Source organism: Phyllostomus hastatus, unplaced genomic scaffold, assembly GCF_019186645.2.
Source record: "Phyllostomus hastatus isolate PE091 unplaced genomic scaffold, TTU_PhHast_1.1 phas_scaffold_182, whole genome shotgun sequence".
Lineage (NCBI taxonomy): Eukaryota > Metazoa > Chordata > Mammalia > Chiroptera > Phyllostomidae > Phyllostomus > Phyllostomus hastatus.
In genome coordinates, this window is record NW_025334013.1 from 18,339,109 (window position 1) to 18,355,161 (window position 16,053).

General features: G+C 39.1%; 1 protein-coding gene across 17 annotated transcripts in view; it reads left to right on the forward strand.

Annotated features, from left to right (window-relative positions):
- EPB41 (erythrocyte membrane protein band 4.1) overlaps window positions 1-16,053 on the forward strand; it is a 166,224-nt gene that overhangs the window by 108,191 nt on the left and 41,980 nt on the right. For 13 of the 17 annotated variants that reach the window (XM_045859204.1, XM_045859199.1, XM_045859201.1 and 10 more), the window contains 4 exons: window positions 2,907-3,059; window positions 5,326-5,423; window positions 7,566-7,738; window positions 11,998-12,203. In XM_045859204.1, coding sequence (XP_045715160.1) covers window positions 2,907-3,059; window positions 5,326-5,423; window positions 7,566-7,738; window positions 11,998-12,203 — 630 coding nt within the window. Of the gene's footprint in view, window positions 1-2,906; window positions 3,060-5,325; window positions 5,424-7,565; window positions 7,739-11,997; window positions 12,204-15,467; window positions 15,525-15,678; window positions 15,721-16,053 lie in introns of all 17 variants that reach the window. The other 4 variants (XM_045859209.1, XM_045859212.1, XM_045859210.1 and 1 more) reach the window with 1 other exon arrangement.

Sequence of the window (16,053 nt, forward strand, 5' to 3'; positions counted from 1 at the left end):
GCAGTGAGGTCTTTCTCGCTGGAGGTATTCAGAGAGAGGCAGTAGAATCGCTTGGAAGGAATTTAGAAAAGGACATTCAAACACATGGTGGGTGATTGGCCTAAAATGACCTTTCAGGCTTCTCCCACCTGAGTATCTGACATCTGAAGTCTTTTCTTTATTTGTTACATTAATTCTATTAAAATTTTATTGCGTGTTAGTGCTTTTCTTAAGATGTTACTCCGGACTGTTTTGGGCTGAGTACTGTAACTTGAATCTATGTAATCTGTAACTCTGTAAAGTAGATGGTAGGAAGCCTCATATATCATCAGGTCAGCTATGTTTCCAGAACTGAAATTGTTTGGTTTTGCTCCTCAGTTCCTGCGGGAGGCTGGTTGCTGATTCAGTAATTATCTGGAATAGATGGGGAAGTCAGGTAGCACGTTCCTTTCCCAAGTGTTGTAAAGCAAACTGTTTCTCCAGAACATACAATTGAGAGATATAGTTGTACCCACATATCTTAAGAATTTAAGAGGGCCTCTTCTGAAAAATTCTCAGTTACATAGTCGTTGAATTGGAGCTATATATAATTCCTGCTTCTTGAGTGTGCTTGTACACACACGTGTAGGCACTGATACATTTCTCTACACTTAGTTCTGGGAGAGAACTAGTCAAGAAGCATTTAACTCTAGGTGTTGATTACTTGTCTAAATAGTAATCATCTGTGGAGATTAACTCAGGTGAAATTTAGTTTCCTTGAATTGCAGATATAGATGTTAACATATATTTAATTTCTAAAATTTTCTCTAAAAAATGAGTGAAGAGGTGAGAGGATTAAGAAGTACAAATAGGTAGTTGCAGAATAGCCACGGGGATGTAAAGTACAGCATAGGAAATGGAGAAGCCAAAGAACTTATACGCATGACCCATGGACTCGAACAGTGGTGTGGGGAGTGCCTGAGGGAGTGGAGGGTGCTGGGTGGAGGGGGGCTAAGAGGGAAAAATCAGGACAACTGGTAATAGCACAATCAATAGAATCTAATTAAAAGAAAAAATAAAATTTTCTTTGAGGAAAGACACATGTAAATATGACTATTTTTCTTACTGTTCTTTCTTACCTTGGGGTGATATTTATAATTTAATATACTTAACATAATTATAAGAATCTGTGATTCTCTCACACTGAGCTTGTATAGGAATAAAGTTAACTCCTTTACCTATTATGATTTTTGGAGGGATATCCACTTTATCATTTTTTTTAAAAAGGATTTTAGCTGTGCGTGATGTTTGGTGGTATACATAGCTCTAAGCTCTGGCCTCCAGGCAGTCACATGGTGTGCTGACTTAAACGTATATGTATAGGATAGGCAGCTACCACAGCTACTGTAGTAATTATTTGCTGATTATGATAGTGGTGGGTTTGAGTATTTTAGAACTCAGAGGCCAAATGAGAACATCAGTGTTTACTAGACCTTTCATATACAGACAGGCGTGGTAAAAGGAAATTGGTGTCTCTTTTTGGATCATTAAGGAAGGCCTTTTTGGTGGCAGAGGCTCAGTTTTACGGGAGGAATGTTGTAAAGGAAGGTGAGACGCAAGCCCAGCGACCTTTCACGCGGCTTTGAGAGGTGGCGGCGGCGGCTGTATTGCTCCCTCCAGCAGTTGCTCCCTCCAGGGTGTGAGACATGTTCTTGGACAAGAGAAGAGCTGACGTTCGCTCAGAGTCACTAGTAATGAATGGAATAATTTATGCTAATGATCAAAGGTTTAAGCCTAATGTGTTTTGTTACTAAAATACTATGAAATTCTTTAATTTGTCAGTCTCAATGATTCAAAAGTGTTGTAAATCAGAGACAAAGAATTTACTGATATTTGTCATAATAAATTATGAATAATAATGTAGGCAGGTAACAAATTTAATGTAAACATTTATTGAGTATGTTGTCAATAACAGACAGTATTCGGGGTGATACAGAAATGATTAAGCTACAATTTCTACCCTCAAGGACTGGACTGTAATTTTTCCTCATTGTTTTCCTGATTAGAAAGGTGATATATATGTATCTAAATTATATAATATAATAACTATTAGTAATAGGTATGTGTGTATGTCTTACCTAAACATATTTGTATATACCTAGAAAATAAGATGATAATCCTGGAAATTATCAAGTTATTACTGGTTACTGTGAAGGAGTGTGGGAAGAGAGGGTAGAATTTTACTTTTATTTTACACACTTCTGTATTGTTTGAATTTTTTACACACATATATAAGTTTTTGTGATGTTTAAATGTTTTTAAGAATCACATATTCTTTATTATTGGAAAGTACAGAAAACTAAAATAAAAAATTGCTCATAATTTGTACCACCTAAAAAATGCCATTGTTAACATTTTGGTATATTCATCTTTCTTCTATGTATATTTTTATATTGTTGGGATCAAATTGTATATGCAGCTTTAACCTGCTTTATTTCACTTAACATTACAAAACAATTATTTTCCCATTTATCTCCCAAATTTTATGGACTTATTTTAATGGCCACATTTTATTTCACCAAAGGATGGACAATAATGTAACCCTCGTGCTCAAATACTTAGGTTATATCCAGTTTTTCACTCCTATAACATTCTGAACATTTTCCTGTATAAAGTATTTTCTGTGATTTGCATTATTTTCTTGGAACAGATTACAGAAATAGAATTATTGTGTCTATTTTGGACATTTAAAGATATTTGTAATAGGTAATAACATTGATTTTTTTTTAAAGTGGCAGAGTAATGACATTTTTACATAGGTCGAATAGTCCCATGGGTTGTGATTATTACTGTTTTTGGTTGTTGATGGCTTCCGATTGTCTAGTAAGAGTCGACAGTGTGTTGAGCACTTTGCTCAAGAACGAGATGCTAACGCTTCTCTCTTTCAGGACTTGGAGGGAGTGGATATCATCCTGGGTGTCTGCTCTAGCGGCCTTCTGGTTTACAAAGATAAGCTGAGAATTAACCGCTTTCCTTGGCCCAAAGTGCTGAAGATTTCTTATAAACGTAGCAGCTTTTTCATCAAGATTCGGCCTGGAGAGGTACAGAACTTGTGTTTCTTTCTTCCTGAATCAAACACAGATCATGTCTAAAATGTCTCTTCCTTCCTGTTTTACTTGTTTTGTCATCTAAGAGTTCTCTATAGTTAAGGATGCAGGAGCTGATGCTCTGTTTTCTAAATCAGTCCTGTAAGGCTTCTCCTCCTTACCACTGGTTTTGGGGCATTCCTCTTTATGTAAGTAAACATACCATGGCCAGAAGTGAAACTTGGGTCATTTACTCTAGGTAAAATCTTGATAGAAAATAGTTTGCAGTTAAGTAGCATGACATTTTTAAATTGTGGGGTTAAGTTAGGTTTGTATCACCAATCTCTTACCTCATATAGTTAAAATACATTTGTATGTGTAGCTTCTAAGTAGTTACTGGGAATATATTCTAGGGCCAACTTGTAGATTTCTAATAGAGTTATTTAACTTTGTGTCAGATAATTCAGTTATTAGTTGGTGGGCAAGTTTTAGGATATACTGAAGCTGACCAAATTTAACTTTTATGTTAAAGAGCAATCATGGTATAGTGGAAAATTGTTCAAGTAGGAATTAAATGTTTAAAAAAGTTCTAGCTCCTACTTGGCCACCTACTAAATAAAAGACCCTGGAGAAATCTAAAGCTCAGCTTCTTTATCATTCAAGGCGGGTAAATACTTTCTCTGTCAGAGTTGGAGATCAAACGAGATGACAGCTGCAAACGATATAAGCAGGAAAACATCCAACTAATGTAAAGTGGCTTTTGTGTGTATATCACCACCTGCTGGTGAAAATGTCTCATTATTTGAGCATCAAAATACTGAACGTGCAACATTAAAAGTCTCATAAGGATTATCACTGAAGCATTTACTTACGACCATAATTATTTGCCTGTGCCTGTCACAGCAATCACTGTCTTCCAATGAAGAGTTTCAAATCCAAAAGTCATTTAGTCAACAGATACTAATCGATGGCATTCTTTGTGCCGGGCACTATTTTCGGGGAGAGGAACAGTGAATGAGAGAGTCCATCTCTCAACAATCTTACATTTTAATGTGGGAAGGCAGAGGCTCTATGTATTTATACATATATATATACATACACATGCACACAAATTTTAATAAGTTTGATAGTTGAAGTCCTTGGTTTCTTTAAATGTCAACTCTATACTGTATACTGAAAATACAGCATCCTTACTTTAAGAAGGCAATCAGAAACAACAGTAGGATTTTGAGCAGTGAAGTATTATGACTACAGTAGATGATTCAGAAGTAGCATGGTTTAGTGGAAACCATGAAATTCTGGTTCTGCCACTTCATACCTGTGAGACTGAGAAGTAACTTGTCTGACCTCAGCTTTTTCATGTGTAATACTATCTCATCATATTGTCGTTGGCAATAATGGGCACTAGAAATAAATGTTAGTTTCCTTTCCATTTTAAGTATGCTAAGGCAGAAACAAAGAAGCAAGGGACCAGCAGGACAGTGTTTCTAGTAGCCCTGGCAGGATAGGGTTTGCTTCAGTCAAAGAGGTACAGAGATAGCTCTGGCTGGTGTGGCTCAGTTCGTTGGAGCATGTTCCTGTAATCAGAGGGTTGAGGGTTCGATTCCCAGTCAGGGCACATACCTAGGTTGCGGGTCTGATTTCCCTGGACTGGGTGCATACAGGAGACAGCCAGTCAATGTTTCTCTCTCTCCTTCCCTCCCTCTCTCTAAAAAGCAATGAAAATAAATGTCCTCTGGTGCAGATGAAAAAAAAAAAAAGAAAGAAAAGAAGTATTGAGATAGATTAATGATCAACCAAAAGAATATAAAGAGAAGACAATAATTCAAGAATTGATTTGAGCCAAAATCTTTAATCTTTAGTTCCTATTACAAAAAAAAAAGAGGACTGCATAATAATATTGATTGGAGGAATCGTATCTATGGCATTCCCTGAGCATGAAGTAGTCTAGCATCCCAAGTGCAGGCGGTGACCTTATGGAAGGGCAGTGTCTGCACTGTCAAAAGGTGACTTAATTATGGCTCAGAAAAATGTGCTCTGTGTGCGTGTGTGTTTCTGAACAAAATAAGATGCATTCCCTGGCTTCCTGGTTGTGGAAAAAGTCACCTCGGTAAGTATATTTCTTTTTGTAAGTAGGGAAAATTTCAAGTATTTTATGTCTTTAGATGAGGAATGTTGTTTTTATTCTTGATGACCTTTTCCATAGCACCATATTTCTCTGGTCCTGTATTACTGTAGTCAAGTAATCCTTTATGTTCTATATTTATCTGTGTTTTTATAGCAAGAACAGTATGAAAGTACCATTGGATTCAAACTCCCCAGCTACCGAGCAGCTAAGAAATTATGGAAAGTCTGTGTAGAGCATCACACATTTTTCAGGTATTCTTCCCACTTAAGTGTTTTTCAAGGATAAATTATTTGTGCATGTTTCTATTTTAAGCCTGCTATTAAAATTCCCTTCTTTGTGTGGCTGGCATTCTTTTATTTAGCTCAGGTAAGATCATCTTAAGCAAGACAAAATGAATCCATTTCTCCTTTGGGTTGAAAATCATGCCTCAACACTCCCAGAGCACCTTTCTGTGTACGGTAGAAGAACAAGAGAAGTGAGCACTAGGACCCTGTGTTTATAGGGGCTCTGTGATTGCCCTAACTGGAGCTGAAATCAGTCTGTTCGTTCTGGAGGAGGTACCCGCACTTACCTCCGCATGCAGTCTCTCTAAGCAATGCCTGACTGCTTTCTGTGGGGTGTTTACTGGAAGGTTAAAGATATGAAACTGATCATTATCTTGGCCCTAACCACGCCCAGGAAGGGAGCAAAGAGAACCATCTTTGAAGCCCAATTGTATCAAATAATCAGGAGGTAGAAAAAAGTTTTTGTCTCCTCTGGTTTTCAAGAGGCCATATCATTAACTCCCTGTATTCATTTACCAAGCATTTTCTCTGTGCTTCCCCTTTGTGTAGGTACTGTAGTAGGCACTGAGAATATAACACAAGAACTGAAGTCTAGCAGAAAATACAGACCATGGACAATAATTACTTGTATTGAAAGGAGAGCCAGCTTTTTATGGTCAGCTTGCCTTTTAAAGACAAGTTCTTTTATTATGGAAAATTGCATACATAACAACAGTACAGACAATAGAGTAATGAACTCATCCGGGACCTGTCGCCCAGCTTCAGTAATTTTCACCCCAAGGCCAGTCTCGGTTTATCTACAGCCCCACCCACTTCTTCCCACTGCTTCCCAGGTTATTTTGAAGTAAATCCAAGACCTCATGTCATGTCATTCATAAATAAATTTGAGTGCATGAATGGCTCTCAAGAGAGAGAATCACAATACCTTTTCCTTCTATTTGTAATTTCATGTCATGCGTAGTGCTCTAGCACAGTGGTCAGGAAGAAACGTCAGGGAAAATAACATTGATTCTCATTTCAAATAAAACATGAGGGTACATTTTATAGCCAATTAAAGAATCTTAATTATTGGCATTAAGATACTTTTTTATGCTTTCATCTTCCTCTTCTTTAAAATCAAACCAAGAAAATAGAAGTTTGAAAAAAGGTAAGGAAAAGTGAAAAAAGTTATTTGAATGTTTAATATCTATGGTATATATTTTAGCTGCAGCCAATGAATTTACTTGGGGGATAGCATGTTTAAATCCATTGCATCAAAATAAAAAGGATATATTAACATGTAATGCTCCATTGCTTAAAAGAAAGTTGGTATTTGCTGAATTAAAATGAACTATCTCCAAGGAAAAAAATACTCTTTTTTTATAGTAATTGATGTAGTAAGTTTTTATTCAGCAAACATTTGTTGAGTGCCAAATCCATGCCAGGCACTATGCCAGAGGTGAAAATACCGAGAAGAGTAAGTCATAGTCTCTATCCTTCACCCTTAGCGAGCTCACAGTCTGGTAGTGGAGACCGGCACACAAATTGTTTCAATTCAGTGCAGTCCATGCCACTACAAAAGAGAGCCTGGGGTCCTGCATAAAAAGAAGACGGGGCTCCTAACTGAGTTGAAAATACATCAGATAACCTATTAAATAGGTTACCGGGCATTAATGGGGTTTGGAGTGTGCTTGACAGACTGGTTCTAGTGGAGTGGAAAAAGAGCTCTGGCCTCGGCCTCTGTTACTGCCCAGACTCTTAACAACCATGTGACCTTAGACAAGTAACTTACTTCTTGAGGTTCAGTTTCTTGGATCTCTAAAATCATGACAATATTACGGGACGTAGTGAAAACGTTACGGTGCTTCAAAAGTGCTTGAAAACCATAAGGCCCTATTTATGTAAGATAACATTATTACTATAGGCCACAAGTGAATGATATATCGCTTTGAGAAATGACATAGAATTAAAATAATGATGATTGATTTGAAATCTCTCTTACTAACTATAAGGAAACTTTGAGAATGTTGAAACTTTTAAAAATCTAAATTTTTGTCTTTGATCTCACCATCTCATTGGAGTGAAATAAATATATACTATATGATCGTTATGGTTTTTTTCTGCCCCCAGGTTGACGTCTACAGACACCATTCCTAAGAGCAAATTTCTTGCCCTGGGATCCAAATTTCGATACAGCGGTCGAACTCAGGCTCAGACCAGGCAAGCCAGCGCTCTGATCGACAGGCCCGCCCCTCACTTCGAGCGTACAGCAAGCAAACGCGCGTCCCGGAGCCTTGATGGAGGTTCGTACTGAATTTTGGTGATTGCTTACGGCCCCAACTCTTTAGGGAGAGATAAAGGAAGTGCAGGTATCTATGAGAGAGCCAAATTGAAGAAAGTCAGTGGCAAAATGAAATGGATCTCACTAATTGTCTAAGTCGGTGGAATCATCTTAAGAAAAGGAGAAGTGAGGGTCAGAGAGAGTAGTAACTAGACCGAGGTTCCACTGGCAGGCAGTACTAGATGAACCCGACTGGAACTAGAATCCAGAGTGCCTACCACAGTGAAAACCTAACGTAGTGTACTGAAATAAAGCCCTCCTGGATGTTGCCACATAGTTATTTTTTTCCAGTAGGAAAGAGGAAAAGGGTCTGCCTCACTAGAGCAATGATTTAAAAAGTTTGAATCACTTGTCCTGTGGCAATTATGAACAGGAAAAGCGGTCCTGTTACTGGGGTCTCCAAATTTTGTTTAAATAAAACAGTGAGGCAGTACTTTTCGTGACTGTGTATTCTGACAGAAGATCTGTCTGAATTTCTCTAAGTTTAGTCTCAAGGATATGTGAGCATTCCTGAAATGAAGTAACAAGCCATATTTGGTTCTTTACGCCACTGAAGAAAAAAGGCGGCCAGTAAAGACGCTCAGAAGGCAGGAAGCAAAGTAGTGTTGTTGTTCCCTCTGGTGCTCAGAGCATCTGCCTCACCAGCTGAAGAACTGCAGCCAGTTCAGATCCCACTTTATACAGTAGTCGCAAGGATGGCTACTAGTGATGACGAGGATTTTCCAACTTACATTTTTGTTGTCCTTGTTGCTTTTCAAACCATTTCCATATATTCCTATTTAATACCAACAACCACCTAGTGCCAAGAAGTATTTAGGAATGCTTGTTTCACTCATGAGGAAACTAGGACACAGAAAAAGTTATATCACTTGCTGGGGTGACACAGCCAGAAAGTTCATCCATGCATTGAGTAGTGGTTGCAGCGATTTTTGCCAGACGCATACATGCCTATCATCTTCGGGGCTTGAAAACAAATGCCCAGGCCTCACTCTTAGGCATCTCATCTGTCTATGGTGGGCCCGAGCATCGGTGTTTTTTTGTTCTGTTTTGTTTTTAAGATCACAGATGATTCCTGTCGGGTCCCTCCGATCACGGAAAAACTGATTCGTTGCTACCTGTTCTGCCTGTACTATACTAGCAGAAACTGTGCTAGTAAATTTCAGAGCTAGGAATTTATGTCTCCTTTTACTCAGCGTGAGGGTTTTGAGTTTTACTCTTTACTGCTCTGATGTATAACTATCTAAGTTTCTATTGCTAGGCAGGAGCAATATAATACTGGAATGAATGGGTCCATAAGGTTATCACAAACTGTACTCTTTAGCTATGGGAAATATTTGAATTTTTAGGTCATGTGTTCTCTGCATATGCATCAAGATCTTATAATAGTTAACAGATGAATTCATAAAACTGCAGAACCAAAACATCTTTAAAAATATTCACAACCTACAACACTGTGAATATACTAAAAACCATTGAACTGAGCATTCTAAATGGGCAAATTGCATGGTATGTGGATTATATCTCAACAACCAGAGACACGACCATGATTCTCTGTTGTGGTCCATGGTTTGTAGTCTTCTTACTGAAAAGAGGAAAGAAATTTGCCTCTTTCTAGGGCTCCCAAGTTATATCTTTCACTTGGATTGCATATTTGTGTATACATAGTTTTTGCCCCACGTGCTCTTGAAATAATATTAACCCAAACAAAAGAAACACAAAGACTCAGGTATGACATTAAAAGTTATTAATATTTAGGTTTATTAAGTATTTTCAAAAGATATTTATTTATTTCCTTAGCTAGAAAGAGAGGGAGAGAGGCATCGATGTGTGAGAGAGACTTTGGTTGCTTGTGTGAGAGATACATCCGTTGCTCCTTGCACGCCCCCAGCTAGGGCCTGTAGCAGGCACCCCAAGCGTGTGCTCTGACTGGAAATCAAACAGGCAACCTTTCGGTTTGCAGGCTGGCACTCAATCCACTGAGCCACACCGGCCAGGGCAGGATTTGTTAACTATTTGTATAGCCATTGAATATGCCTTCCCCCACTATTCTATGGACTTAATATCTTCCACATTTTACAAATGATGAAACTTTCTGCCTCTGTTTCCAACTGCCAGTTTCCACACTTCTATCTGCTTTTCCACATGTGGTACAGATTGCCAGGGCTAGGAATGCTGGAGACGTAAATCGTTTGGCTCTGCAGTATTAGGATTGGATTACAACCAAATGCAAGTGGCAAAATAACACATGGTGGAAGCATGGGCTGCGTTTCTCTGATGCCAGTCAGAGTTGAATTAATTCTTTGAGAGGAGGTGTGAATACACATGTATAATGATACTTTCACACAACTGTGAGCAAAATATTTTGTCACATTCCCCTGTGTTGTTGGGTTTGGTTTGCCATCTGCCATTCTTGCACTGATTGGCTTAGAGCACCCAGGAGTAGCAGGGACTTGCAACAGGGCAGTTTCCATTGAAAGATAAGGTAGATTCTTGTGTTTCTGTCTTTTTTGTTTTTTTTTTTAATGTATGTCTGAGGAATGATTTCTTTCACTGGAGTTCATTGCAGGGCATTTCTTTCTTGGTGTTGTCTGAATGAAGTCGTGAATTTTAATTTTTTAATCTGTTCTGATTCATGGATTTTCTTTATCTAATCTTTACTGTTTATAAATCTAAATTTATCAGAATAGATTAAGTTCAGTATACTCAGTTTAACAGGCAGGAAAATGTGTCATAAAAATTGTAAAGGTTTTCGCCCTTACCGATGTGGCTCAGTTGGTTGGGTATCATCACGCAAAGCGTAAGTTTGCTTGTTCGATCCCTGGTCAGGGCACATGCCTGGGTTGCGGGTTTGGTCCCTGGTTGGGGCATGAATGAGCAGCAACTGATTGATGTTTCTTTCTCACATCGGTGTTTCTCTCCTTGTCTTTCTCCCTCTGTTCCTCTTTCTAAAAATAAATAAAATAATCTTTAAAAAAACAAAATGTAGAGGTTTTCATGCAAAATAGTTAAAATTTAAACCTGTCAGTACGTGAAAGGGTAATTTGTTATCAGAAATATTAAACCGTGTGGAAACACTGCAACCCCAGACACTGCCAGAGAAGTGAGGTTTTACTGCAAAGTGTGTAGATGTTTTCTTCTGGCCCCTGGAAGAACAAAGATAAAAATCATAAGAGTGTCAGTGATTGTTTTGAAGTAAGCGATCTTAAACCAAGATGCCAAATAGTCCAAACCAAAAGAAATATGAACTCTGTGAAAAGATCAAATTTTATCATAAACCTACATTGAATATTCTCTCTAAAATAGTCTGTACATAAAACCCTTTTCCAGAATTGAGGTTTCTTAACTTTAGCAACCTTGGCCTGTGCACAGTGGGTGCCCGTGCCCCCTCCCACTTCCCTTCCCAGGCGTGGCAACTGAAAACATGTCCAGACACTGCTAGGGGTGGCGGGGGTGAAATCACCTCTGGTTGAGACCCGCTGCCTGAATATACTAGAGAACAGGAGTTCTGTGCAAGCTGATAAGACTCGAGGAGATAGTAGAACAGAACTCAAAAGGCTGGCCGTGGGGCATTGTTTATTTTAAAGACTAATGGCCAAATGTTTTGAATTCACATTATGTTAATCAAATGACTTATTAAAAAGCAAAGTGTTTCCATTCAAAGATTTGCCCTTAGACAATCATCAAAAGTATACACATCTTAGAAGATCCATTTATCAAGTTCTTTTGTAATCATTCCATAACAGAAGAAATCAGGCTTAATCCTTTTTACTAAAACATATTTTTAGGTTCATGAAATTACCAAAAAGTGAATAAATCTTTATTTCAAAAAGGCTTTATGGAAGAAATAAACTTAATTAACTTTTCCCCTTACATAGACTGCGTTATAGGTTCTTAAAACTAACAAACACATTGCAAGGTTAAACAGTTGCTGATGTTTTAATAGAGTGAGTTTTCAGTTTCTTTTCTTATTTTGATGTCAGCACCTCCACCCACAGTCCCGTCCGGAACACGATCGCCGGCACATTTTAACTTTTCTATTTTAGCTTTCTCACTGCCACCAGTTACCTGGCAGAGCACTACTGATGACTTATTTTTATACCTTCCGTGTGATAGTCCACTGGACACTGTAGCACTCGTGTGTGCCACCTGGTGACTGTGAAGTGGTGCGGCGACCCTCGCCTGCTTCACTCACTCTTCTCTTCCCCTTTTCTCACATCGCAGCGGCCGTGGATGCAACGGACCGCAGCGCTCGGCCCACCTCTGCCCCAGCCATCGCGCAGCGGCAGGACGCGGAAGGCAGTGTGCCCGGTGCCCCCGCCAAGAAAACAGGGGCTTCTCAAGAGCAGGAGGAAACCGTGGAGGCTGAAGTGGAAAAGGAAGAAGTGCCTCCTGAGCCAGCCGAGTCGGCGGCCACGGAGATATGGCAGGTACGTCCTGAGTCCCGGGATCTGGCAAGTTCGCTTTCTGCTTTCCAGGTGGTAACTCCTTGACCAGGCAGGTTTTCAAAGCGCCGATGCTTACAGGGTCCTGGTGAAGTCATTTCTTCCTCACTCTTTCTGGAAGAGGGTATCTCCCATGAACCTGTAAAATGCGTCCATAGAATTATGTCATGGAGACTATAAGCTGTCCCAGAGAAGTTTTCACGTGACCCAACCTTTACCAAACTCTTATATTAAAAAAATGAAGTCCATAAAACGTGGTAGCACTGTGACTGTATGCTCTTAAAAGTTAAGTTTTACTCGCCCAGAAGGAATCTCCACATTCCTTTCTAAGAGTAAGCTGAGCTACAGTTCGGTTTCCCGAAGTTGGAAATGTGTGTCGCACAGCCAGAGCGTGCCTGGGTGCTGCATGAAGCACATCTGTGCGGCTGCTGAAGCCTTAAGTAGCTTTAAAAATGGGGGGAGTCCTGTCAGGCAGGAGAGGTTATACTACTGACTTGCTTACAGTTCGGACTTGGTTGTACCCTTAGTCACTGAACCTCGTTGAAAAATTACCGATTTAATTAGATTTCCCAGGAGTAACAGTAACTGGACTGATCTTTTATGTGTTGGTAAGCCTTTTGAACACATTTGAGCAGTGATGGAGTTGAGGCACTAGTTCAGACTCAGTGGAACATAGCACATGCAAGTCTCACTGTTGAATCAGGAATTAATAGACACAGTCTTTCTAAGAAAAATGGCGTTTGTATATCTGTTAAGAAATTTAAAACCATGTAAGATCTTAGTAAGTGTTCCCACCTTGGCAGACGGATTAATCCTGTTCTTTTGGAGTCAGTTCACTCCTTAGTTTATCTGTAGAGCAGAGGCCAACCTGGCTCTGTTTTGACCGTATTAAAAAAACTGTTCATTATATGTACAACCCATGGACATGAACTAACGGGGGGGTGGGGTGGGCGGGATGCTGGAGGGGAGGGTACAGGGTGGAGGTGGGATTAAGGGGAAAAAATTGGGAAAAGTGATAGCATAATCAGTAAAATATGCTTAAAAAAACTGTTCAATATGACATGTAGTTTTATTGTCCTTTGACACCAACTTGAGTCCAGAGAGGGAAAAAACTGACTGAAGGGTGGGTGTTTGCGTTTCTGTAGCCAGCCAAGTGCGCATGGCAGCAGCCATCGGGGTCAGTGTCAACTGCAGTCTTTAATGCTAGGGTCTCTCACCTGGCACTTTCAACTGTCATACTAACTGGGAAGTGTTAGATTTTACTGGAGTGAGTAAGGGACTCTTTTTAAGTAGCTAAGGTTCCTTTGGCTTTCAGCTAGCTTGTTCTTTTGCCTATAAGCAGACACAAGTACCTTCAAGAAAGGTTCTCTTTGCTCTTGGGACCTTGGCAGAGTGGAGAGATCCCTTTCTGGTATATACTCCCCATTTAAGTGCTTGCTCCCCACTTAGTTCTGTATTCTATTTTTTTGAGATACTTGTGTAGAGATCAGACTGGAAGCCACCTCTGATAACCTTATGTTACCATAATAATAGTAACATAATTAAGAGTAACTCTGAGTTGATTTTATTTGTAGCAGTTAGAAAATAATTGTGGAATTTACCTGAAGCAATATTTATTGCATGGAGCAATAATAATATTATTACTATTAAAGTGTAACTGTAAATTTCATTATCTAACACCAAGTTGATGCCAGTTAGAGCTTTTTGGCATCTTGAGGCATTTGGCAAGACCTGCTTTGCAGTGTGTACCTCGTTATCCCATTCAGTGTTCTCTGGAGGCACACACAGAGGTGCCTGCTGTTGCCACTGGGCCTCTATTCTTACACTGAAGCAGAGATTCTCAATTTCTTGCTGTTGGATTGCTAAGCACCCAAAGCAAAAAAGTCATTATTCATTTATATAAGCAAGTTAAGCTTTACAAAATAATTATAAACTACCATTTGCTACGCATTCACAACTCTGTGAAGATACTGTTTCTATTTTATCAATACAAAACTTGAACTCAGAGGCGAAGTAACTTGCTAATGGCCGCACAGCCAGTATCCTGAGATTCCGAGTAGAACTGACCCAAATCGTTCATTAACTACCTCTGGTAGTTAACAGTGCTACTGCTGGATGTGCTGGTGACGTGCCAGTGTCTCAGGGTTTGGTGCTCTTCTATGTTCTTCATGTTCAGTCCTAGAGAAGATAGCCCAGGGACATTGTACTTCAAAGTAACGCTGCCAAGCATGATTAAAAAGTGTGTCAAAATGACTGAGTGATGTGATTCTATAAATAACTTAATGATACAAAGTGACCGAGTTGACCCTTCATAAAAAACAGTTTCTCGTTTTGAGATACCCAGTGTATTAGGCATGGGTCACTTTATTATGCTTCCTGTTAATAGTCTGTGTAGGTTTTTTTAATTTATACTTATTCCATTTGGGGTATATAAAATGACTATTACACAGATATTTCAAAGTTAGGCAGGAGCCTTAGTTATTCTCTCCCTAGTATGAAGGAGGAATCTTCCCCATTCACCCAACACGTGGGCCCCACTCCCCAGAGGGGAGATGACAGTGCGCTGAAAATCGCAGCTGGGCGCTGTGTGCGTGCGCATAAACCGCCCTTGGTAACAGCTGCATGCGTCAGTAGCAATTTGGATTAAGTTTGTTTTGATGTTTTGTTGTCTAATAAACTCGAGGATGAAACTGCCTCCTTAAATATATTGATCACTTAACAAAATGTTTTGTATTTTTACCTGCTTGGTGTTATATGTGGTTTATTTATTTTATTCGTGTGCTTTAACTGCAGAGATTTTCTTTCTGTTTCCAACTATCTTGTATGTGGTACATGAATATCTTCATTTGTGAATTTGTGTTTAAATGTTACTTAAGGAACTCGCAGGTCATTAAAAAGCAACACAAAAACACATAGCTTATTTAAGCCTAATTATTACCTTTAATAAGTACTTTTTTATAAATAAGTATATAATATTTGCTACATCAGTAGAATAATTACCTCAATTTTCTCTTTTGCTTGTTTGGTTGTCCATATTATGTCTCCAGCCTTGAAAACGTGCTGGTGAACTAACAGGTTACCCTTGAGGGTAACCTCCCTCCCTGTGACACCTCCTAAGGGCTGCCTCAGGGTGACTACCTATCAGCTTATTTCACAACCAGCTTAAAGATGCGGCTTATTTGGAAACAATGCTACTCATAGAAACCTACTAACCTGAAATGTTTCTACCACTTTATTTCTTAAATGTAGGTGGAAAAAACCCACATCGAGGTCACAGTCCCCACCTCGAATGGTGACCGAGTGCAGGTTTGTGCCAGCAGGCCGCTCGCTCCTCTCCCCTCCCTCCTCAGCGTCCCCCTCCCTCCCCCCCTTAAAAAAATGTAAAACAAAGGTTCAGACAAACTTCAATGAGCCAATATTTTATCATTTTTCTTTCTTTTTTTTAATAATGGCAAAACAGAAGCTTGCAGGAAAAACTGAAGATCTGATAAGAATGAGGAAGGTTAGCCATTTTTCACTTCACAAAACTGCATTAGCATCACCCATGCTGACTTTTACAGTGCATTAAAAAGACAGTGATCCATTCTTCTCATTGATTTCTCTTAATCAGACATTGCTTTCAGATAGCAGATAGACGTATGTGTATATATGCATATATGCACATGCATATGTATGCAAAAGAAATTATAAACCTTTACTATATATTGAAAATTTTTCCAGTAGGAAAATATCTTTTGAAACATGAAAGAATTAGTAAAGATTGAACCTATCCTTTATTAAACTTTATAAGAAATATTCCACAAGGCACCATGTTCTTGAAATCGTTGGCAATATT